This window comes from Notamacropus eugenii, chromosome 1, assembly GCF_028372415.1.
Source record: "Notamacropus eugenii isolate mMacEug1 chromosome 1, mMacEug1.pri_v2, whole genome shotgun sequence".
NCBI classification, from domain to species: domain Eukaryota; kingdom Metazoa; phylum Chordata; class Mammalia; order Diprotodontia; family Macropodidae; genus Notamacropus; species Notamacropus eugenii.
In genome coordinates this window covers 375,282,725-375,307,180 of record NC_092872.1, presented here as the reverse complement: position 1 = coordinate 375,307,180, position 24,456 = coordinate 375,282,725, and the positions used below count along the sequence as shown (strand labels likewise).

Below are 24,456 nucleotides of genomic sequence, written 5' to 3'. Positions count from 1 at the left end.
AGTAGAAAACAGTTAATTATCAATATTTTAGAAGCTGATTGTTTTGGTTGTGGATTATTCTAGCTACTGGTTTTTCTTCCTTTTATCTCCCATCTCCAAATCTGTAGCAATTATGTTGTTTCCCACCATTTCCACCAGTAGGCTGAGGGGAAGAGGGAAATTAAAAGCCATAAATTTTATTACTTAAAAGCAAAGAGGAAGTTCAAATAACTGGTTAAAATGGGTTTTTAAGATCATGTCTAAGTTTAATTTTATCCACAGAATCAGTGTTCTCATTTACCATGTGTAAAGGTTGGCCTTTACAGTCTTAGCAACCCAGGGAGTACAAAAACAAAGATTAAGCAATGTTATCTGAAACAAGTTAAGAAAAAAATTCCCAAGATGACTTTTTAAAGTTACATATGCACATATCCTCACTGAAAACTGCTTTAATTCTTCAACAAGATTTTAAACTTTCAAGCTTATACTTACCTATATATATCATCCGTAGATGACTCCCTCGTCTCTCTTAACCATAATCCTTTATCATAACTGCCTGATGGACATATGTACCTGGATGTCCTATAGGCTTCTTAAATTCAACACATTTAAAATGAAATGAATTCTGAAGCTTTTTTATCCTTCACTCTTGTTTACTCCCCACTTCCCCTAACCCTATCAGTTGCCAAGTCCTGTCAATTCCTACTCCATAATATATCTATTATATGTTTTCTTCAGTTACAGGGCTACCACTCTTGTTCAGGACCTCATCACTTGTCACCTGAACTACTCATTGGGATCCCCTCCTCAAGTCTCTTCCCTGTCCAATTCAACCTCCATACAACTGTCAAAACAATACTCCTAGAACAGAAGTCTGACCATTCTATTCTCCTTCTAAACTTCCAGAGGCTCTATTGTTCCTAGGATAAAAAGCAGTTCTGTCTGGTACTTAAGACACTTCAAAAGTGGGTTCCAACTCATCTTTCCAGGCTGATTTCACATTATGCCCCTTTTACACACTCAATTGGCCCACCTATTATTGTTCTCTGCATCATCTGCCTTTCAAGAGTCAGCTCAAGAACTACCTGCTACCAAGGCCTTTCTGTGTGCCTCCACTCTGCCCACCACTCTGCAGATTACCTTTTAGTTAATTTGTATAATATGTACTCATCCCTAGCATATAGTCACTCTTCCACATCTTGAAATTCCCAATTTCCTTCCCAGATTCAATCCCAGATTGAGAAGATTCTTCCTACATGAAGTCTTTCCTGTCCCAGCCCAGCCCAAACCCCAGCTGCTAATGCCTCACCCAAAATGATCTTATACATACTCTGTATATTCCTATATAAGAGATAAGTTCTCTTCCCCAACAAGAATGTAAGCTCTCTGAGGGCTTTTGTCTGTGTACTTGTAGCACCTGGTACTGCACCTGCCTAACATGTGGGGGTGCAGCTACGACAGCCCTGGTAGAGGGAATTCTTAATTAGAAATGCCCTTTGACAACTGAGAATGGCCCATTATCTTCAACTGATGGTCTTAGAAAATTTTCTGTGGCATTGAGGGGTTAAGTGACATGCTAGGGCCCAAGCTGAGATATGTCAGAGGAACGATTCTTGGTTTTTCTTGACTCCAAGGTCAGATCTCCATCTACTACAGAAGTGTCAAACATGCAGCCCAATATGCTCAAATGTGGCCTGAATCAGGTTAAAATGTAGTTGGGCAGTACTTAACAAAATAAATAAATACACAACACTGATAATGTTAACATGTGGTTTTCTAAGTCAGTATGCGGCCTGCAGGGATCCTTGTGTATGGTTTGGCGGCCCCTATTTCTAGCTGAGTTTACATCAATGATCTGTTGTACAGTACTGCCTCTTCATCCCTAGCACGTAGCACGTCCCTAATAAATGCTTTTTAAGTTATTTTCTTCAAAAGAATTTAAATTCCTTGAGGGTCATTCAGCCAACCAACAAACACTTATCAATGCCCTACTATATTCCAGGCATTGTACTAAGTGCTGGGATAGACAAAGAAGGGCAAGAGACAGCCCCTGCCTCATGGAGCTCACAACCTAATAGCCAGCTATATGCAAGATAAACTGGAAATAATCAATACAGGAAAGGGCTAAAATAAAGGAGGACCATAAGAGGGTCTCAGTAGAAGGTGGGAATTTTAGCTGAGCTTTGGAAGGAAGCCAGAAGGCAGAGAAGAACATTCCAGGGATGTGGGTCGGTCACTGAAAATGAACAGAGCTGGGAAGTAGTATTTTTTTGAGGAACAGAAAGGAGTAGAGTGGGGGGGGGGGGGGGGCACGGGAAGGGAGGAGAGAGAAGTGTAAGAAAGTTGGGGATGGCCAAGTTATTGAGGGCTTTGACGCCAGAGAATTTTTATATCTTCTCCTTTAGATGGTAGCGACTGTCGCTGGAGTTTACTGAGTGATGGTGGTGGAGAGCTGAGGGTGACATAGTGAGACCAGCACTTTACGATGATCACTCTCACAGCACAGTGAACTACTACAGTAGGGAGACACTTCAACCAGGCAGACTATTATTGCAATAGCCTGGGAGGAAGGTAATGAAAACCTACACCAGCATATTGGCAGTGTCAGAAAAGAAGGGACTATATGAGAGAAATATTTTGAAGCTAAAATTGACATGCTTTGATGACTGACCAGATTTAAGGGGTAAGGGAGAATGAGGAGGTGAACAAGACACCTAGATTGTGAGCCTGAGGGTCTGGTGGTACTGTCAATAATTATTGGGAAGAGGGAATGGTCTGAGGGGAGAGATAATGAGTTCCGTTTAGGTTATGTTGAGTTTAAGAGGTTTACAGGATATCCAGTCTGAGATATACAATACACAGCTAGAGAGGCATGTCTGAGGGTCAGCAGAGAGGTTAGGTCTGGATGAGTAGATCTGATAATCAGCACAGAGACAATAACTGAATCCATGGGGGTTGACAAGATCAGTACAGAGGGAGAAAAAAAGAGGGCCCAGGATAGAGTGGGACATCCATGGTTATAGGTCATGACCTGAATGAAGATCCAGCAAAGCAAACTAAGGAGTAGTCAGATAGGCTGGAGAACCAGGGCAGAGTACTGTCATGAAAACCTAGAAAGAAGAAAATATCAAGGAGAAGAGGATCAAATGCCATCTATTTGAAATGATAGCCACCTCAAAGATGTTCTTCACCCCAATATCCTGTAAACATCTTAAACTAAACATGATCCAAACAGAACTCATTACCATTCCCCCCGAATCCTTCCTTCTTTCTCATTTCTCTATTGTTATTGAGGGCACTAACCTTCCTCTCAGGTCCCCACACTCACAACCTTGGTGCCAACCTTGACCCCGTGTTCTCTTACTCCTTAGCCAGAAAAAGGAGAAGAAACACCGGACAACAGCTAGCAAGTATAGATGGATCAAGAGAGGGCTTTTTTGAGAATGGTGGAGAGATGGGTGTATTTGTAGGTAGTAGGGAGGCAGGCAATGGTCAGAAAGAGATTGAAGATAAGTGAGAATGTGGATGATAGCAGGAGCAATCTATCAGGGAAGATGGGATAAAACTGAATCACTTGTGTATGTAGAGGGTTTGTCTGGGCAAGGTGAAGGGTCACATTATCAGGTGAGACAGGAGTGAAGGAGCAAATAGTGGGAGAAGGGATCTGGAAGATATGAGCTAAGGAGGGAGAGGAAGCTCCTGGTGAAAGGCCTCATTTTTTCAGGGAAACATAAGGTAAAATTTTCAGCTGAGAGGGTATCGGGACCTATGGAAGGCTTGAGGAGGGATAAAAAGTTTGGAAAAGCCAGTGTGGTCAGTGGGATAGCGAGTCAATTAGGGAGGTGTAAAAGGATTAGTTTTCTGCAATGAAAGTCCAGTTGAGGTTGTGTAACAAATTTGTTGTGGATTCAGTCAACATGGTTTTGTGATTTTTTTTTTAGTCTTATTCAACAACAGGTGAGTAGAAGTAAAGGCAGCAAGATAATAAGAGTGACATGTGTCTGTTTGTCCTTCGTTGTCGAAGACCATGTCATCAGAGAAATAATGACATGACTTGCACTTGGATTTGTTTTGAGTGAGGGAGGGCTGTGCAGGTCACCAGCCTCACTTCTTCTCCACAGTCAACTGAATCTAGTCACCAGATATTCATCAGGATGACTGAAGATGACTCAGGATGAGTCAATTGGGGTTAAGCGACTTGCCCAAGGTCCCACAGCTAGTGAGTGTCAAGTGTCTGAGGTGAGATTTGAACTCAGGTCCTCCTGACTCCTGCACTGGTGCTCTAACCACTCTATCCACCTAGCTGCCCAGGAGTGATCTAGGGCTGAGCTCTAACCCTACCTGAGAGCAAAGGGCAAAATTGGTGACAGGATAAGGGAGCAAGGGATTTTAGAAAAAAGGACAGTGTAGAGATGAAATAAGGGGTTCAATAAGGCGTCAAGATGGAGAAGTGTTGCTAGTTCAGAGGTGAAAGTCATAAGGGGTGGAAGGACTGGAGATCACAGTAAAAATGAAGAACAGAGTTTGAGGTTACAAGGCAAAGAGAAAGGTGGAACGAAAAGAGACTGTGACCAGAAAAGGAATTTCAGAGTTCATGAACACAGAGTGGAACACTTGCGGGTAATAATAGCAAAATCAAGGGTATCACCATCACTGTGAGTAATAGCAAAATCAAGGGTATCACCATCTCTGTGAGTAGCTGAAGGAGGATGGAGGAATAAATCATGATATATGAACAAGCTGAGGAACTGGGAGGTAAAGACATTAAAGTGAATATCAGTATGTATTTTGAGGTTTCTACTATAAGGTCAGGAGTTAGAGAGGAGAGAAAGACCGTCAGCTAGTCACTGAATTCACTAAAGAAGGGGTGTCTTAGAGAGCAGTAGATAAGAGTCACCCAATTTTTATCTGAGTTGTAGATATGGACTGAGTGCATCTCAAAGGAGTTAAGGTGACTGACTGATGGAGGCAGAAAGAAACTTGGAAATGGAAATGGAGAGCAAGGAGAATTTTATCCCTTTCACCTCAATCAGTGAGTCAGAGAGAATGAGCAAAAACACAATCACTACAGGAAAGGGGGAAGGGAAGCTTTCATTGTTTCCTCTGCATTTCAAATGCCCAGTATAGCTGCCAGTCTGTAAGAGATACTTAATAAATGCTTGTTGAAGGGAACTAAACTCCATTCTTCTCCATATGACAGATTTACTTCAAGAAGACAAGAAAGTAAAAAGAAGGCTTAATTGAACTCTTACAAATTATTTACCTCTTCCTTGGCTTCTTCTTCCTCAGTTTCTGTGGATATAGATGGTACCTTGGGTTTGTGCCATGATATCTGGAGTCTGCGGTCTTTGAATTTTGATCCTTGGTTTGCAGCCTATATGAATTTTACAAAAAAAAAAAAAGTATACTTTCAAATGTAGGAAATACTTAGTCCTTTAAACAGTGTGTTTTTTTAGAAGTCAAAGGTATGGTTCAAACACACTCAGTTAAAATAAATGCTTAAAAGTGGTCAGAAATAGATATACAGGGCATCCTTTAGTGCAGTTTTATGCTATTAAAGCTTAAAGCCATACTATATATCCTGGTTATTAAAAAATACCCTATATAACCAACCCTTCATGATGTTTAGAAAAATAGAGATGACTATAGCATTTTAGTCAAGATTTAAGATTCAAATAGTAATTTCTTGTAATAATTATTTGACATCTGCAAATTTTTAAAAGCTTATGTATTATAAATGTTGCATCCCTAATAAATTATTAGAATATATGTATCTTCCTATATCTTTCCTTTCCTGATTTCCACAGTCCCATCTATATTTTATTATTTCATTTCCTATTAGCAAAACAATCTTGTGCTTTTCTAAATTCATTCATTTCTGTTAAATGATTTCCAGCACTGACATAAAAAGATTTTAAGAGAGCCTTGTTGAAAGGAATAGGTAAGACTTCTAATCTAGTGCCTGAGTGAAGATTTCTGATAAGAAAAATCATAGGTTTAGGGTCAGAAGGGATCTTTACATGTTAGCAGTCCTACTCCCTTATTTTACAGGCCCCAAAAAGGTAAAAGAAACTGAAAAGTGACAAGGTCACATGAGCACTAAAGCCAAGTTTTGAACCCAGGTCCTCTGACTCAGGATCAAGCACTCTTTCCCCTGTACTGTGCTGCCTTACTCTTCTAACTGATTTATACCTGTGAGTTTTGGTGCTATTTATAGTTTACACGTACAATTTTTCTTTCAATGATACTTTACAATATTCTAGTAATTACCAGCTATTTTAAAGAAAAGACAACATAATGAAGAAATTTAAAGATTTGTTTAGAGTCTCAGAAGAGATAAGTAAATAAATCAGAGAGAATTCAAAGGTCTTTTGGAGGCCCATTTCATTATTCTTTTCCCTAAACTGCAGAGTAACAATGAATTATCCCCAATTTTTTATTCCACTCAAGCCTTCTTTACCTGGAGTATCTAACCTGTAGCAACATTTTTTTATTCACTAATAAGAGGTTGTTTAGCGCTATACATGTGCTATTGGTACTATTAAACTAAAAAAACTAAAGAGACAACACTTCAAATTGTGGCCCAGTGCTAGAATTTAACCGAAGAAAAATGTTCTTTTTTCAATATAGGGTTAAGTCAGAACCTGAAGACTATATATAGTCTCCCTTGGGTTGAGGCCCTTTCAGTACAAACTGGTTCATGAAGTAAACCTATCCATATTTGATATATGTCAAATCTATACCCCTCTGCAGTTCCAGGAAATCTCTTCAGCATTTCCTGTGATTTAGAAATGAGTGCTGGGACCACCAGTGAGTACTCATACACTTACATGCTCAGGCTGAATAATGCTCTTACCAAATGCTTACTACACCTGATAGTGACTCAGTTTTTAAAATAGCATCCATTTAAAAAATTCTGGTAAACTAATAATAAAAAATATAGATATAAACATATCAGCAGTACATAAAACTAATTAAAAATATTACATATAAATCTAAATAGATATAAAATATATGAGTCTTAGAGTTAGCATTTTAAAGTAAGAAAGGAGTTAAGTAATCTAATTCAATTCTCTCCTTTTTCAAATTAAAAATATTCAGGTCTAAAAAGGAAGTGATTTGATCTAGGTCATATGACCTTGGCCATGGTTATCATAATAGTTTATACTTAGAGCTTTTTAAGAGTTACAAATGAAATTTTCTACTCGATCTTTATCTGAATGTACAGACTGGGTAATAATTCCTTATCTGATATAAACTATCCACAAACTATAAATTCACCTAATTAAGGCTGATGGCAATATTTGTGAAAATAACAATAGCTTTCCTTACGAAAATACAAATCTTCATCTAAAATGGATCACACTCAAATATTAAATTTAAGAAATATATAACACATTCCTAAACTACACATCCAAAGATTTGAATTAGATTATGGAGAAGATAATTCTACAAATACTAAATTTCAAAAACTCTTAGGATAAACCATGGGGTATCATTTCCTTAGTGGGGAAAACTCTCAAAGACTGTTTTTCTTCAAAGTAAACTGGAAGATGAGAATGGGTGAAACTGTGCTTGGAGAAGCTATAAGGAAAGGATAACTGCTACATGAGAAGTCTGCAGTAATTTTACAGCAGCAGTATTCAGCTGCCTTGTATGAAGCCCTATAAAGTTCAAAGTGGGGGTTGGGGAGGATTAGCAATATTTAGTGGAATGATGATACAGGATGATACAGCACACACAAGGGCTTTTTCCTCTTCCTAGAATCTTAAGACTTCCTTTCTTCTGACTTTAAAACTTGGTTATTTTGGAAATGAACATCACAATGTGGGCAACAAACGCAACAGTTATTCCATTTTGAGCAAATTTTCAAAAATCAAAGGTAGAAAGTTATCTGTTACATGTTAACTTGTAAGATATTATCACATTCCCAGCATTTCAAAAGAAAAATCAGTTTAGATTAAGACTAGCTATTTCTGCTCCAATGTTTTAGACATGGCCAACTATTGTGTCATGCTAACCTCTTACAAAATAATCAACCTGTGGCACAGTCCCATAGACAAAGTTCCATGCTCTACTTACATTTTCAGCTTCTGACCTAGATTTGTATGTTAAAACAACACTTAAAGGTAATTCTTCTTCCTGAAGATCTTCAATATCTCCAAATTTCTGTGAAATGAAAAATGTAGAAGATATATAATTAGAAGTCTAGAAAGTGGATGATTAAAGTAATTTCCAAGTCATTAATTTTTAACAAATAGAAAATAATCTCACTTCCAGGGACAGAAAGTCAAAGTTCAAAACATGCTTTTACATGAATAATACAAATATACTGAGAATTCCTATACCATTTGTCAACTTCATGATAAATTTATCCTCCCAGGGCAATCAAGTCCCCTTAAGCAAGCACATTTTAAACATTAAATTTCACTCAGGCAAAACGTTTACTATAATATATATATTTATTGTGAGAAGCAGCATGGTATAGTGGACAGTGCTAGGGCTGGAATCAGGAAGAATAGAGTTCATATTCTGACTCAGATACTTTAGTAGCTGTGTCTACCGGCAGACCATAGAGCACCTCTGAGCTTCAATTTCCTCATCTGTAAAATGGGAATAATAATTCACTTGATAACTACTGCACAGGATTGTTCCAGTATCTCTCTCTCTCTCTCACACACAGACAGAGAGACAGACACACACACACACGTCTTCTTTCCAAAGAGAATACATTACTCAAGTTTTGTGAACCAGAAGGTATATTTCTACCAGTTGCAAGCCTTCCATTTTGAAAGCACCTTATCAAAAAGCTTTGAAAATTGAGAGCACTCATTTCTAAAAACTTCATTCTATTTTATCCTTGTCTTCTTTCCCTAAAGAACTCCCATAATCTAAGCTTAATTTAAGATTGTAGTAAATATTTACAGATGCTACATGCATAAATACTTTATATGACTGTTCTAAGTACAAGACAATACATACGTGGCTATTCTAGGATAGAAACAAAGTCTCAGATATTCCTCAGTAACCAATTTTGTGCTGATCTCTGAACAATCAGTTTGAGGGAAAAATTTATGTATGTATATGTACATATAAATAATTTTATTATAAATTTACTAATATAAAAGCCATAGAGTACATGATTTAAAAAATAATAAAATATACTATATTCTTTCATGTAAATTCCATAGACAATTGATTCTCACAGAATACTTTCATTGATTTTTGCCAAATATTCATATCCGTAATCAACTTATGGCTGTAATCCAATCATGATTTGACAAATGAAGTTACAGCTCAATCTAACTTTTTTTTGAAGAAATTTGTTGTCATTAAGTTGCTATGTGATCTATTAAACTATTTTCCACACTCATAGGAATTAATCATTAAACTGAAACTTGCTTCTGCTCCCACACCTCTGACTGCAATGGAGTTCTCTTTTTAGGGTGGGAACACTGCTTGATTCTGTAGTATCATCTATAAAATCCTGAAAATCATTCAAATCAATTTCATGTTTGAAAATTTCAATGATCTTTTTTTCTTCTGCCAGCTATCTAGGTTGAAGTTAATTCTTTATAAGATCAAGTAGATACCTCTAATAAGTCAAAATAATTAAAAATCCTTTCACTGTTGTTTCCATCTGATAAAAAATTGTTGAATTGTATTTTCTAGTAATATAGTTCTAGGAAGAAAATTAAATTTATTACTGTTATTAAATGGAATGTCTTCAACCTTGTCCAATGTAATCAAATCTTCAACCTAGGATTCATGCTTACACTACCAATTTTTACATTTTTCAAAGTTTTTATAGTGCATTTGACTAATTTTTGTGCTTTCTAAATGCTAGCTGATCTTGACTTCAATGCATCTGAAAGTAACAAAAATTCTCAAAAATTATCTATCACTAATGTCTTGCAACAAATTGATGTTAGTGAATATCTTTGCCAAACCAGAAAAATAATGAGAAAAATACATAAATAATGCAGGATATGCATGCCATGTAGCAGCAGCAGCTCATAAACTACATGGCTATTCACCTTGGTTTCAGTACTCAACCAATTTTTACCTTTTCAATTTCAAGACCTTTAGATACACTTTTTTAGCTCAGGTTGATTTTTATTACATTAGTGATAAACAAAATATATTTTATCAAGATATATTTCAAATGATTAACTTATCTTATTTCAGATACTGAATCATTAAATGGTAATCACAATCAATGACTTTTGCTGTTGCTGTTCAGCTATTTCAGTCGTGTCCGACTCTCAGTAGCCCTATCTGGGCTTTTCTTGGCAAAGATACTAGAGTGGTTTGCGTTTTCTTCTCCAGCTTATTTTGCAGATGAGGAAACTAAGGCAACCAGGGTTAAGTGACTTGCCCAGGGCCACACAGCTAGTCAGTGTCTGAGGCCACATCTGAACACAGGAAGATGAGTCTTTGGATTCTGGAAGATGACTCCAAACCCAGTGCTCTATTCACTGCACCACCAGCTGCTTAAGTATAATATTTATATTTTATATGATTTGTTGTATATACATCTATTTGCTAAAGCCAGATGAAAATTTCAGGGTATTTTTCTGACAAGTTTGCAGTTATTCTAGTCTTTCTGCCCAAAATCATGTTAGTACCACCAGAATAAAATGCAATTAAGTTTGCTTTCAAATATTCATTATTAAAGCCACAATCATTTAAAAGTAGGTAAGAATGTATATGGAAAATACATTCTGCTGTCACTGACATCAATTACTTTAAAGCAATGATTAACATTACTGGTGCAGGAACTGATTAAAGTGAGTACTGACTGAGTTTAACTACAGGCTTGCAAAATGCATGTTAACAATTGGCTCCGGTGAGTCAACATGAGCTGGTTGCAGCACACTGCTGTCAGGAACACTGTACAGTGTATAATTTATAATCCATGGGATTTCCTGGCATTTGCAACTAGAAAGTTCTACAAAGACTCAAATTTATGGCAACTTTGCTTTAGACAAAACAGCATCACTTTAGCCAAGCTACTGATAACCATTATGCCTAGCTGTCCAGTATACTTGGTAAGAAGATTTACTTAGCAACATTAAAACAAACCAAAAAACTCAAACATCTACTTTTGACCTTAAGTGACCCATGTGATAAAATTTCAACTGTACAAGGGCAGCCTTTATATTTTACAAATTTATTATCTCCATATGTGAACTGAAAGTGGAACAGATGAAAATAAAGGGCATAAATGAAAGAACAGGTAGAAATTCACATGCACTGGAGGATGAGCTGGAACCTTGCATTCATGACTTCCCTACCAAGTAACAATATTTGGAAAAAGGCTAAAGATATTTCCTTCAAAAAATATGAAAAGTGAAAAAGGAATCTGGTGAATAATAGGAAGCTGTAGCTATGCATACTGTCTGCTCATAAATGATAAACATCTGGGTTGATAGCACATTTATACTTGTACAACAGTGGAAAAGCAAACATTGGAGTACATGTATCATAACAACTTGGAGCCCAAATTCTGCTACCTTAACCAATTTATCCTATGATTTTGGCTTTTCTTCCAATCATTTCCCTTTTGTAAATTAACTAATTGGGAGCCCATGTAATAAATATATTCTGAAAAAATGCCACAACAATGTGTTGCATTGTGGAATTATAAAAGAGCAAATATTCTTTTACGATGTTCTACATAAACTGATAGAAATTGCAATATCGATGATTTACAACCATTTTTCAATTATAAAGAGCATCCAACTTTTATATACAGAATGCAGTGAAGAAACACTGAAAGTAAGAATCTGTTTCCAAGCTTGGATAACTGTCTTCATATTTTGATCATACAATAAAAACTTACTGAGAAATGTTGCAGTAATTCATCTTTCTCCTCTTCAAAGAAGCCCTATAACTGTTATTGCTCTGGGACGGTGATCCACCACCATGTGATTTTAATGAGCCCCTTCCTCTTGCTCCACGGCCTCGGCCTCTTCCTCGACCTTGAGAAGATATGGTCTTTCCACGACCCACAGGCAAAATACCCAAACGAGCAGCCTAAACAAGAACAAAAAGATGGAGTTACAATACAATCTCAACCTTAAGTATATCATCAGAAAAGGATGACGTAACAAAAAAACACAGTGAGACAGTATCCTGATAGAAAAGTTAACTCTTCCTCAATCTCACCTCAACCTGTAACTGATTCAGTTTTTTCCGTAATTCTGTTGTGTCTTCACCAGAAGATAGTCTCTTGTGGAAGTCTAGTTCTGCATCTAGCAGCTCTTCTGTGCCTTAAAAAATTAAGAGTGAAACATCTTAAAATCTCATTCATAATATTTTGTTTCTAAGAATTTTTGAATATATCCGGTTTATGAAGGCTATAAACTAATAAAAAAATGTTTAAAAGGTGTGATAGCACTGACTTCAATGATTTTCATATATTGTCTTGTCTATGTACAGAGTATCATGATCTAAACTGTAAATATGTAATAATGTATAATAATAATGTCCTTCCCTCTGATAAATTTTTAAAATCTAAAAGCTTTTAAAATGAACACTTTGTAAATATCTAAAGAAAAAAAGGGTTGCTCATTGTCTTACATCATATTGGAATATTTACTATGCAGAACTAAAGCCAATCAGTAATTCCAATTATTTAATAAAGGAATAGTAATTCAAATTTGAAAATAATTACAGAATCACAGAATGCAAAAACTTGCAGGGATCTCAGATATCTGGTTCAGTCCTGAACAGAAATCAAAGAAAAGAAGTGGTTTCTTTCCCTTATATTAAGCTATAGTGGTAAGGGAATTTGAAGATCTTCCCTGCTCCTTAATAGGCCCACGTGACCTGCTTTGAGGTCTGGCCCATCCCACAGTTTCAGTCACACAGAGCTGATGGTGGGAAGACCTTGCTGAATGGGTGGAACAGGAAGGGAGAGTGAGGCAGAACTGAGAGAGAGCAGGCAGAGCAGAGCAGCTAGCATGAGTGAGAGAGAGAGTGCTTTTACCTAAGGGAGCTTGTTTGTGCGGAGGTCTGACAGAGGGGAGGCTTGGGGATGGCCGTGCTCCCTGCATTGATAATGTGGATAGATTTCTTTGTTACTATGATGAATCTGGCTTTCTGGTATCTGAATATTTTGGTTTCATCTTTGAGGAAGAGAGTCTATACTTTGCAAATTTACCCTGGATATCCATAGCGGCTGCTGTGGGTATTGTACTGGTGCTACATAAGCCTAAATCTGTCTTTTGGCTATTACCACCCATCATTCCTGGTTCTATGAAGATCTCTGGGGCCAACCCAAACAGGTCTATTTTTGGTTACAAGACAACCCATCAAATAGTTAACATAGCTTTTACATCTTTCTAAATATTCTCCTCATTTGTCTAAATATCCATAGTTCCTTTCATCAAAGATCTGATGGCATTTTTTCCATTCCTCTCACCATCACTTCCCTTGGGTATACTCCACCTTGTCTACATCTTTCCTAAAACATGGTAACCTTAACCTAATAGAACCCTCCACATATGGCTTGGTAAGGACAAAGTAATGTTAGAAAAACAGTGCTTGCTTCCCTTATAGCTTTGAATTCTGTTCCTATTTTTATTCTTTAAAATGAAATTATCATAAAATTAACATTTTATTTGCCTTTTAGGTGAATAATCATAAATAAAATAAATTTTATGTAAATGTACATAAAACATACACATATATATAAAATTCTCAGTTTTCATGCTTGACACCCTTTATCTATAAACATAACCTCCAATCCATCTATCTATAAAGTTATAGTATGTTACTTAATATTTTAAAATAAGAAAACATTTAAGTGACAAAATCTTTTCCAAGACTAGAATGAGTAGTTCCATAATACCTGACTATCCTTTAGGTTATATTAAATCTAGTGTTACCTTTGGAAATTAAAAGGGAAAGGCCAGGATCATGTGACCAATAAGACAAAGGACTAGTTTCTGACCTGATCATTCATCTGAAATTGCTCTCTCCAGCATTAACAGTGATCTCTTAATTGCTGAATTTAATGACCTTTTTAAATCCTCATACTTGCTGACTTTTTCAGTCTTTGCCACTGTTGATCATTATCTTTTCTACTTTTATACTTACATCTCTTTAGATTTTTGTGACAATGCTTTCTCCTGTTTCTCCTCCTACCTATCTGACTACTTCTCAGTCTCCTTTGAGAGATCTTTATCCAAGTCATGCCCACTAACTATGGATACCCCACAGGGCTCTGTCCTGGGCCCCTCTTCTCCTTCTATTCTACTTTGCTTGGCAATCTCATCAACTCTCATAATGAATTCAATAATCAACTGTATGAAGATGACTCTCAGATCTATTTATATAGCCCTAACCTCTTACCTCACATTCAGTCTCATATTTCCTACTGCCCATTAGATTATTTCAAACTTTATGTGTCATCTTTTCCCCAAACCCTAACCTCTTCCAACTGCCCCCCTATTACTGTTGAAGGCATTACCATCTTCCCAGTTACTCAGTCTCACAACCTAAGTGTCATCCTCAACTCCTCACTATCTTTCTAAACCCTTATATCCAATCAGTTGCCAAGGCCTGTCAATTCTACCTTCTAACATCTCTCATATGGCCCCTTCTCCTCTCTAACACTGTCCCAGATTTCAATAAGCCTTCATTACTTCACGCCTGCACTACTGCAATAATAGCCTGTTGGTTAGTCTCCTTGCCCAAATCTGTCTCCAATCCAATCTATTTTTCACTTAATTGTCAAACTGATCTTTCTAAAGCACGTCTGATTATGGCTCCTATTATCTTAGGATCGAATATAAAATCCTGTCTGGCTTTAAAGTCCTTCATAACCTTGTCCCTTCCTACTTTTCTAGTCTCTTTTACTTCCCTCCAAATACTCTAAAATCTAGTAACACTAGCCTTCTTTGCTGTTCCTCACACAAGACACTGAAAACCTGGGTAACTGGGAATCAAAGATGTAAGTAGTATATACAGATAATCAACATTCATAAATTCAAATAACAAGTACCTCTGTCTTTGACTTAAGTTTGGATGGTGTAGAAGCTGCAGAAGATGTTTTTAATTCATCTTTCAACTGTGAGATTTTTTCTCCAAGCTCTTTCAAAGTCTTCATTATATTTGCTCTTTCTTCTGGTTTCATGTTCTTGTTTTTCTCCAACTTTGATATCAGCATCTACATAATTATATACATCTTCAAAATTTGAAGCTTAACAAAACTAATACAGCTAAGTGCTGAAAAATTAAGCAGGTTTTCTAGAATGGATACTTTTGTAAATAACACTGTCTATAGCACCTCCTTCTCTTTCTTACAGAGGAGAGGGGGTATGGAGATGGAACACTGCATATGCTGCCGTATTCTATGGGTGTGTTGATTAGCTTTGTTGAACTGCTTTTTTCCCCCTTTTTGTTAAAAAGGATGGCTCCCAGGTAGAATGGGGAGCAACACATTTGGAAATAAAGGTGACGTAAAAACAAAATATATCGGTAAATTTTTTTTAAAGTATGTATATAAAAATAGCAGCTGTGCAACATGAATTTCTTACCTTTTGACATTCTATTTGCTTCTCTAGTACTTCCTGTCTCTTTTTCCTCATATCTTGTTGTAGCTTCATTGCCTCCTGCATGAATCAAGGGAAGCTAAGTTTAGTGACAGTATTTGCTACTGAAATGTAATGGAACAATATTTCTAAAGAATCACCACCTGAGAAAGGCTTTCTCATCAGAAAGAATTTCTATTGTAATCAATACAGAGTTCATTAGAAAATAACTTAAGTTTCCAGATACACTTTATTTGAAATAATTCTAAAATCAAATCTATTAAATATATAGTTGTAATTATTAAATAAAATGTATTTATTCCCTGACAGTGCCTAACAATCTTTAATTGTCTTACGTGAATGTAACTTACTCACTCCAAATAATCTGAATGTTTTATAGACACATAAGGATCACTTCTACTTATGAATAAGTCATTTTTAACATTGAAAGTTTCCAAAATGTGTGATGCTCTTGTAATTCAGAAATGTTATCAATGCCAAGCTCTCAAGGTATATCCCAAATATGTTTGCCAGAATCTATATTTATTCTTCTTCATTAAATCTCAATACACTTAAATATTACTTTTGGTTAAAAAGAAAGGCTTATTTAAATTACAAAGATATTATGTAAACTAAAAACACATAAGACTGTGAAATACAAAATTTAACAACTAAAGGCATCATCTGAACAGTAAAAACTATCATAGCAACCTCAACTCTTACATAAATATTACTGCCCTATTTTCTTTCTCTAACCTTATCAAACTAGACAAGGATAAAATAGCAGAATCCAAACTTAATTCTGTCTCTCCTTCCATTAAGATTCAGTGTTACAGATCTTAGACTGGGGGATATATAACTTTAACAAATGTGTTATCCAATTGTGAGTTGAGTCCTCCAACAATATAGCCAATGTATAGGATAATGTAAATGAAAAAATATTAGGAAGCAAATGAACTCAGATTAAATGCAATGACTTATCTTGAGCGTAGGGAACAGATGGTGATGACTATAGGTTTTTCTGCTCTAGACAGAGAACTCTATTCCGAATTCTGAATACAGAATCCTCTAGACTCATCACTATGTCATTCAGATTTACTTAATTGTTTTCCTTTATTATAAGGGAGGATTCAATGAGGGAACAGGTTAGTATGGGAAAGACTTGCAATGTAAAAAACAAAAAGTCAACAAAATTAAAAAGAACTTCTTATCTTGTCTTTTTCCAGGTACATACTGTATAATTTATTAATAGGAATGTGGAAAAAAGAATCCTTCTTTTAATTACAAGAATAAAAAACGTACATAACTTGAAATCCTGAATCCTGGGAACTTTAATATTAATTTAATATTAATAACAACATCTAACAGTATTACTACATCATCGGATTCTTTTGATCTGATGATGCAGCATTACTATTAGGTGTAGTTATTTAATATTTCAAAAGAATCCCCCCCCACAAATACAATGATGACCTTTCTTCTGAATTTCCAAAATGTCAACTAAAATTGTTACCTGTTTCTTTTTAAGAACTTCTTGGACATCATGAGATTTAGATGCTGAACCAAGTTTTGGAGTTGTCTTTAAGTTTGTGGAGCTGTATACCATTTTTGCATGGCCTGATGATAAAAATGTCTAAAATGTAAGAACATTGTTGCATGAGATCCTGGAACTAGTTTTATAAAAATTCATGTCATTTCTAAATCTAAGAACTTCAAAACACATTCTTGCTCCCCACCTCCCCACCAACCTTTCAGTGAAAATAGTTTCTTGGCTAAAGTTATTTAAAATCAAGTTTGTAAAAATTCATAAATTGGCATGAAAGCAAAGATATAGTATAGTCTTTATGAATTAACATTAACATTTTATATTTCTTTTCTTTTTTAATTTTCAAACATTTTTATTTAAAATTTTGAGTTCCAAACTCTGTCCCTCCCTGCTTCCCCTCCCCTCTGCCCAAAAGCAGACAATCAGATATAAGATATACATGTGCAATTATGTAAAACATTTCCATATTGGTCATTTTGTACAAGAAGACTCAAATAGAAGAAAAATCAAAGAAACTAAAAAAGAACATTCTTCAGTCTGTATTCAAGTAACATCTGTTTTTTCTCTGGAAGTGGATAGCATGCTTCATCATTAGTCCTTTGGGATTGTCTTGGATCGCTGTATTGCTAAGAACAGTTATACATATAGCACAGAAGTTCTTATAGAAGATCTATTCTATCTCACAGAAGTCACAGTTCTTCATTAAACAATATTGCTGTTACTGTGTACAATGTTCTGGTTCTGTTCACTTCACTATGCTTCATGAGCATCCCTTCAATTTCCAAGTCTTAGCCACCATACAAAGAGCTGTTATAAATATTTTTGTACAGACATGTCCTTCCCCCTCTCCTTTTTTATGTCTTTGGGATACAGACCTAGCAGTGGTATTCCTGGATCAAAAGTACTGCACAGTTTTGTAGCCCTATTGCTCTCTAGAATGGATGGATCAGTTCACAACTCCATCAACAATGCATTAGTGTCCCAGTTTTTCCACATCCCCTCCAACATTTAACATTTTTTTTTCTGTCATATTAGCCAATCTGGTAGGTATGAGGTAGTACCTCAGAGTTATTTTAATTTCCAATTCTTTAATCAAAATGATTTGGAGCATTTTTCCATATGACTATAGATAGCTTTGATTTCTTTGTCTGGAAAACTGCCTGTTCATATCCTTTGGCCATTTCTCAACTGGGGAATGAGTTGCATTTTTGTATATTTGACTCAGTTCTCTATATATTTGAGAAATGAGGCCTTTATCGGAGATACCTGTTGCAAATTTTTTTCCAGTTTTCTGCTTTCCTTATAATTTTAGCCATATTGGTTTTGTTTGTATAAAAACTTTTTTAATTTTATAGAATCAAAATGATCTATTTTACATTTTCTAATGCTTTCTATATCTTCTTGGGTCCTAAATTCTTCCCTTATCCACAAATCTAATAGATAAACTATTCTATGATTTCTTAATTTGCTTATGGTATCATCCTACCACTTGCTGAACCAAGTTACAGTATGTAAATGTGATGGACTCCTATTGTGCTGCAAGAAATGATGATGGGTATGGCTTCCAAGACAGTTGGGAAGACATGTATGAAATAATACAAAGTGAAGTGAGCAGAACCAGGACACCAATTTATACAACAATATTGTAAAGAAAAACAACCAAAAGAATTAGGAACTCTGATCAACAAAATGGTCAGCTATAATTTCAAAGGCTTCATGATGAAACATGCTACCTATCTCCAGATAAAGACGTCACAAACTCAGAATATAGACTGAGGCTTTTGTTTTTGTTTTAGGGGGAGGTTCTTTCTGTGGACATGGTGAACACATGAATTTGTTTTGCTTAACTATACATGTCTGTAATCAGTTTTGCTTTTCTTGCTTTCTCAACTGAGGGGGAGCTGAAAGGAGCTAGGAGGAAGAGGAATAGGGGAAGAAGAGAATTTGGATCTAAAAATAAAATCATATTGAATTTTTTTTTAAAAGATTATGGTTAACTTAATGACTGACATGATTCCAAAGGATTTATAACAAGCTATGTTACCCACCTCCTAAAAGAGATAATGGAATCAAGATACAGAATGAGATACATTGTTGGACGTGACTGAAGAGGAGATTTATTTTGCTTGCCTATGCATATTTTTACAGAGGTTTTTGTGTTTTGTGTTTTTCTTTTTTGGGGTGAGGGATTTAGACAAACTAAATGAATACCTATTAGTTTAAAAAAAGCTTCCTGGTACTTCGGGCATGAGGCAACAAAAAACACACCTCATTTTTTATTATTCCACAAAGTAGAACACAAATTCCTGGAGGACAGGGACTGTCTTACCTTTATCTTCATAATCTTAATATCTAAGAAGAGTGCCCTGCATAGTAGATGCTTATTAAATGTTTGCTGAATTATGTATTACTATGGAGCCTAAATAAGGCAGGGATTCAGGGGAATACAGACCTGGCAATCATCTCCAGTGGCACCACCAGACTGATTCAATAAGTGTGCTGTATCACTCTGATTTCCACTTGGTTGCCCAAGGCGATGTTTAACAGGAACTTTGTTAAGAACATATACACCTGGTGCTTGTGGTTTGTTCATCATCTGTAATAGATACATAGAATATATAAAAAATGTACACAAACCAGTTTCTACGAAAACAATGTTTCTTGCATTTTTACCATCACACAGGCTCCCATGCTATAGTGTACACTCCTACCTTCTGAATACTCCCATGCACTGTGGAGGGTGGAGACTGAGCTACCAGTGCTTGCTGCTGATGGAGGTGTTGCTGGAGATGATGGTGTTGTTGGGACAGGTGAGAGAGAGACGTCTGCTGCTGCTGCTGCTGGAGGAGCAGCTGCTGTGTTGGTGGTGGTAATGGTGGTTGCTCATTATTTTCCCTGTGCCACAGAACTCTTATAAATCGGTTATTTAGAACGGCTTCTGTGCTGGAAATGGCTTTTCTGGCCTCATCATTAGTGAGATATTGGATGAGAGCTGCTTCAGGATCACCCTTAAAAGCAACCTACAAGAGGAGAAAAAAATTAAATGAAGGCTTGTCAGGGGAAAAGGGGGAAAATAAATAAATCCATATAACATTTAAGAGCAGTTTTATGAAAAGTGAGCATGTTGTAAGAAGCATCTGTCTGTCCTTTTAAATAGACCCACTATCTTTAAAAAATAGTGTATTCAGTTTCATTTTGGAAAGCAAACATATTAATTCAAAAAGCTGTTTAAATTTGTCATTGACATGTAATTTCCATAATTATTGATGCCAACGAAAGTATTACTGATTCCAATAAAGATTTTTTTATTAACTTTTTTCTTTAAATACAAAATCCCAAAATGAGTATACCAATTCTCTTGTAGTTTTCCCAGAGAAGAAAATTATATTTTCATTCCATTACCAATACTTAAAAAGAGATAAAAGATTTAATGCCTAACTCTTCCTGACCTTCAAGCCACCTTCAAATTCGGCATGATGATCAATCAAAAACTCAAACTTCCAAACCAGCAAGCAATCAAGAAAACATTCAATCCACAATCTGACCTTGGATAATACAAACACCATATTCAAAATACTGCGTTCTGTTTGATGGAAAGAATTAGTTAAACCAAAAAGGAAAGCCAAAAATCTTGACCTAGCTACTCAGTACATCAGGATATCCTGGTTAGCAGAGAGATGTAAGGTATTTAAAAAATGCCTAAAATCTCTACAACCTAGACTGAAAGCTAAAACAGCTTGGCAAAAAGCCACTTGTCCAGAGAAAGTAATAGTTTTGGACAGGTGAGTCAAAAATATCATCATTAAACTGTAATTTTTTTTCTGGGACAAGCTGGAAAGGGGGAAAAAGAAACCTAATCTCCAGCACCAAACAGAACTGTGAACCTGTCAGTACTGTCAGGTCTATGCAGACTTCTCTTATCAGTGTTAACCATGCACCCTGCAAACATGTGGCCAAGAACCCCCCTACATGCGCTTGAGAGACAGCAAAACTTAGACTAAGAACATATCACTGTGTCATAATGAAAGGAGAAAAATGATACTTTTACCCTCACTGTAAAGGCACCCCACCAATATGATAAATAACCACATTCCCCATGACCCCTCCACCAGATTTTGGTTTTACCTGAATATTAACAATAGTTCCAAATTTGCTGAAGTGCTCATTGAGCTTTGTAATATTGTTGAGTTCCTGGGGTATTTTCCTGACTTCTAATTTGGTGTTTGTATATTGATTCTTTCTTAGGAATCCTTGTTTACTTTGATTGTTATTCCCTTGCCTGAAAAAAAAAGAAACTTTAATGAATGTAACTTAAAAGGTTGTTTTCTTAACCACTAAAATCAGAACCAGCTAAGAGACAAGGCTGCCTAAGTATCCAGTACAGATAAGCTAAGACTGTCATTTGATATTTATGCTAGCATACCTTTTTTCAGAAACTCAGCAATGCCTACTAACAGAAGCATGGGACAGTGGAAAGAACATATGATGTAAAGATAGAAGACCTGACTCTGACCTGAGAAATCCTGGCTCTGCTGCTTACTATATATGTGGCAAGACACAACTCTTTGTGACTCAGTTTTCTCATTTGCAAGATGAAGGGTTTGGACTAGATGATGTATGAGTTTCCTTCAGTCCAAATTCCCATAATAGCTCCTATCAATAGGAATAGGGCATTTTGTAGGTGAGGAAATGAATATGTGAATTATGAAGTGTAAGAACCATTCGACATAGAAAGGCAGAACTGGCCCTAGAACCTCAATATTAAGAATACATATGGATAAGCAACAAGAAATCTAGCATTTCTGCTATTTATAACACTCAAGTATATAAAAATCATTTTAAGATAGTGGTTTTAAAATTTTGTTGAGGTTGCGGAATCTTTCTCCATTTCTATTCATGTACTAATAATCTCCCAAACTGGCTAGGGTTTGGAAGGTAAAAAGAACAGAGGCAAATAAATCTTTCATTACCATTCTGTCTTGTGGGATCCTAAGACAATAAAATGTGCAACAATTTGAAAAGTACTGCTTTAAGGCATGATTATTCCTTTTATTGTAAAGAATTCACAGGCATTAGAAAGCATCTATTAGAATTTATGGATCGATGAATGATTATCTTACTTTCCCATCCAAGGCTTCTTTGTGAGAGGTCCTTCCAAACCACTCATAGCTCTTTTTCTACTATCTGGTTCAAGCACTACTCTGGTTATGTTGCTATTAATTGACACAGGAACTGGTGGTTCAGTTTGGATGACAATATTAGCAGCTATAGGGGAAAAAAAATCACAATATTATTGATATTATACTATATAACAAGTAAAATACATATACATCAAAATATCAAACTTATTCAGAATCAAAATTACAAAGTATTATAAATAGCATGCAACTGATAGTTTTTTCTTTCTAGGATAAAAGAAACTATACATATATATATATATATATATATATATGCACACACACACTGAAATCATATTAGCTAATATAACTCTGTTCTTACAGAAAATCTCAACTAAAAGGATGAGTTACTATGTAGAAAAGACACACTTTCCCAAAATGATTGAAGATTATATTATAGAGTTAGGTTATATTTTTGAGAAAAGCTAACCTAATAATACATTATGTAAAGACAAAATAAAAGACAAACAAAAAAACCATCTGCATTTATCCTCTACCTATACTTCCCCTAAATTTTGTTCTACCAAAAGTAGTGGGCAAAAGCCAGGGGCACCTAGACCTAGAAGATCAAAAACACAAAAGGCAGGGCAATGGAAAGGAGAGCAGCTCTCCAATGGTCAATGTCATGGCCATGAGGCCCTTAATTAATTGTAATGGTTGATTCTTCTTCTATTAGAGGCTTGTGACCTTGAGCATAAGAACCACTGTACTACATTATACTGCAAAATAAGAAGGGAAAGCATGAACTTTGCACACACTAAATGCATACAAATTTATCCCAACTATCTAACACAGAAAGCTGACTTCAATACATAAAATGTAAACATAATGATCAGACTTGAGATTTTTTTCTTCTGGGTACAAGTCTGTACTGCTTTGGAAGATAGTGTGGTTAGAGAATAACACAGATAATTTGTATATAAAAAGTTAAGAAGTATCATCTAAATATTTATGAATCTAATTTTAATAAGATTTTAATTTAATTAATGGATTAAAATTTAGGTTAAAAACAAAAACACCATGCCCTACGCCAGAGGTCAGTAAACTATGTAGCCCAAGGGCCAAATCTGGCACCTGAGAGCTAAGAATGGTTTTTACATTTTTAAACAATGAAATGTAAACGCCATTCTTAGCTCACTGTTGTACAAAAACAGGCAGTAGGCAGCATTGGCCTACAGGTTGTAGTCTGCCAACTCCTACTCCATGTTTTTCTTTGATAAAAATAAATATAAATAAATGGCACAGTGGATAAAAAAAGTGACTGATTAAAATCAATTTAACCAACAATAAGGATATAAATAGGAACTGGACCTGCGATTTCACTGTTGTAGGGGTCTCCTAAGTGACGAAATTTCCTCTACCAATGCAAGTTGACACCTTTTCTTCAATTTATGGACTTAGAAAGCTGCCTACAGAACCGAAAGGTTAAGTGTCTAGCATCACACTAGAGAGGCAGGACCTGAATCTGGGGTCTCCTGGTTACAATGTCAGTTCTATACACTGTGCTGCTTTACCTCTTTAAATATTTAACAGAATTCATGTTTAAAATGAGGGCAATAATTATTCAAAATTATTTTTACTGTGTAGTTAGAAAGAACCTTTTAAAAAGATCATCTTGCATACACTCAGAATTTAGTTTCCTAAATTTGATAAAAAATCAGCAATGCTAATAGATCAACTTTCCAGTATGAATGGTCTCCAGAAAAACTTTAAAGCATTCTTGCAAAATATTCTAACCTCTTGGATTGGCATCCATATCACCAGATGTTAGGCCAATCAGATTTGGGCGCTGTGTCTGTGTTCTTGAAAAGAACTGTCGGTATTGAGATCTACCAGTACTGGTAATACTAGGAGCTTCTGGGTTATAGCCATCTGGCTCATAAGTATCTATTGGAAAGAAAAATGAGAGAAAGTTAAGGCATTCCTAATTCTCCATAAAATAAATAAGCATTTAAAAAATGTTCTTCAACATATTTCATTAGATGAACTCATCTTTTCCTTTTTTTTTTTAGAGTCCTTCCACTTGTAAGGAACATGGGGAAAAATACAGGTCATGTAAACACTAAAATGTAAATCACACTTGAGTACATCCTTCTTAAGAAGAAAGTTAGGTTACTTTAATATTCTAAGAAACCTCTTCTTTTGATTTTTCTAAATATGATAAAAATTTTTAAACAATATATGGCTTCCTTTGTCCATTATTCCCAAACTA

At 35.7% G+C, this 24,456-nt stretch overlaps 1 protein-coding gene across 1 annotated transcript in view; it reads right to left on the bottom strand.

Moving 5' to 3' along the window:
• Positions 1-24,456, bottom strand: part of RBM27 (RNA binding motif protein 27) — a 65,734-nt gene that overhangs the window by 5,021 nt on the left and 36,257 nt on the right. The window contains exons 10-21 of the mRNA XM_072630664.1: positions 23,982-24,131; positions 22,188-22,332; positions 21,193-21,346; positions 19,779-20,087; positions 19,520-19,663; positions 17,035-17,154; positions 15,528-15,602; positions 14,993-15,157; positions 12,151-12,254; positions 11,825-12,018; positions 8,062-8,148; positions 5,243-5,353 (exon numbers count right to left, since the gene is read on the bottom strand). Coding sequence (XP_072486765.1) covers positions 12,237-12,254; positions 14,993-15,157; positions 15,528-15,602; positions 17,035-17,154; positions 19,520-19,663; positions 19,779-20,087; positions 21,193-21,346; positions 22,188-22,332; positions 23,982-24,131 — 1,280 coding nt within the window. The 3' untranslated portion in view covers positions 5,243-5,353; positions 8,062-8,148; positions 11,825-12,018; positions 12,151-12,236. The remainder of the gene's footprint in view (positions 1-5,242; positions 5,354-8,061; positions 8,149-11,824; positions 12,019-12,150; positions 12,255-14,992; positions 15,158-15,527; positions 15,603-17,034; positions 17,155-19,519; positions 19,664-19,778; positions 20,088-21,192; positions 21,347-22,187; positions 22,333-23,981; positions 24,132-24,456) is intronic.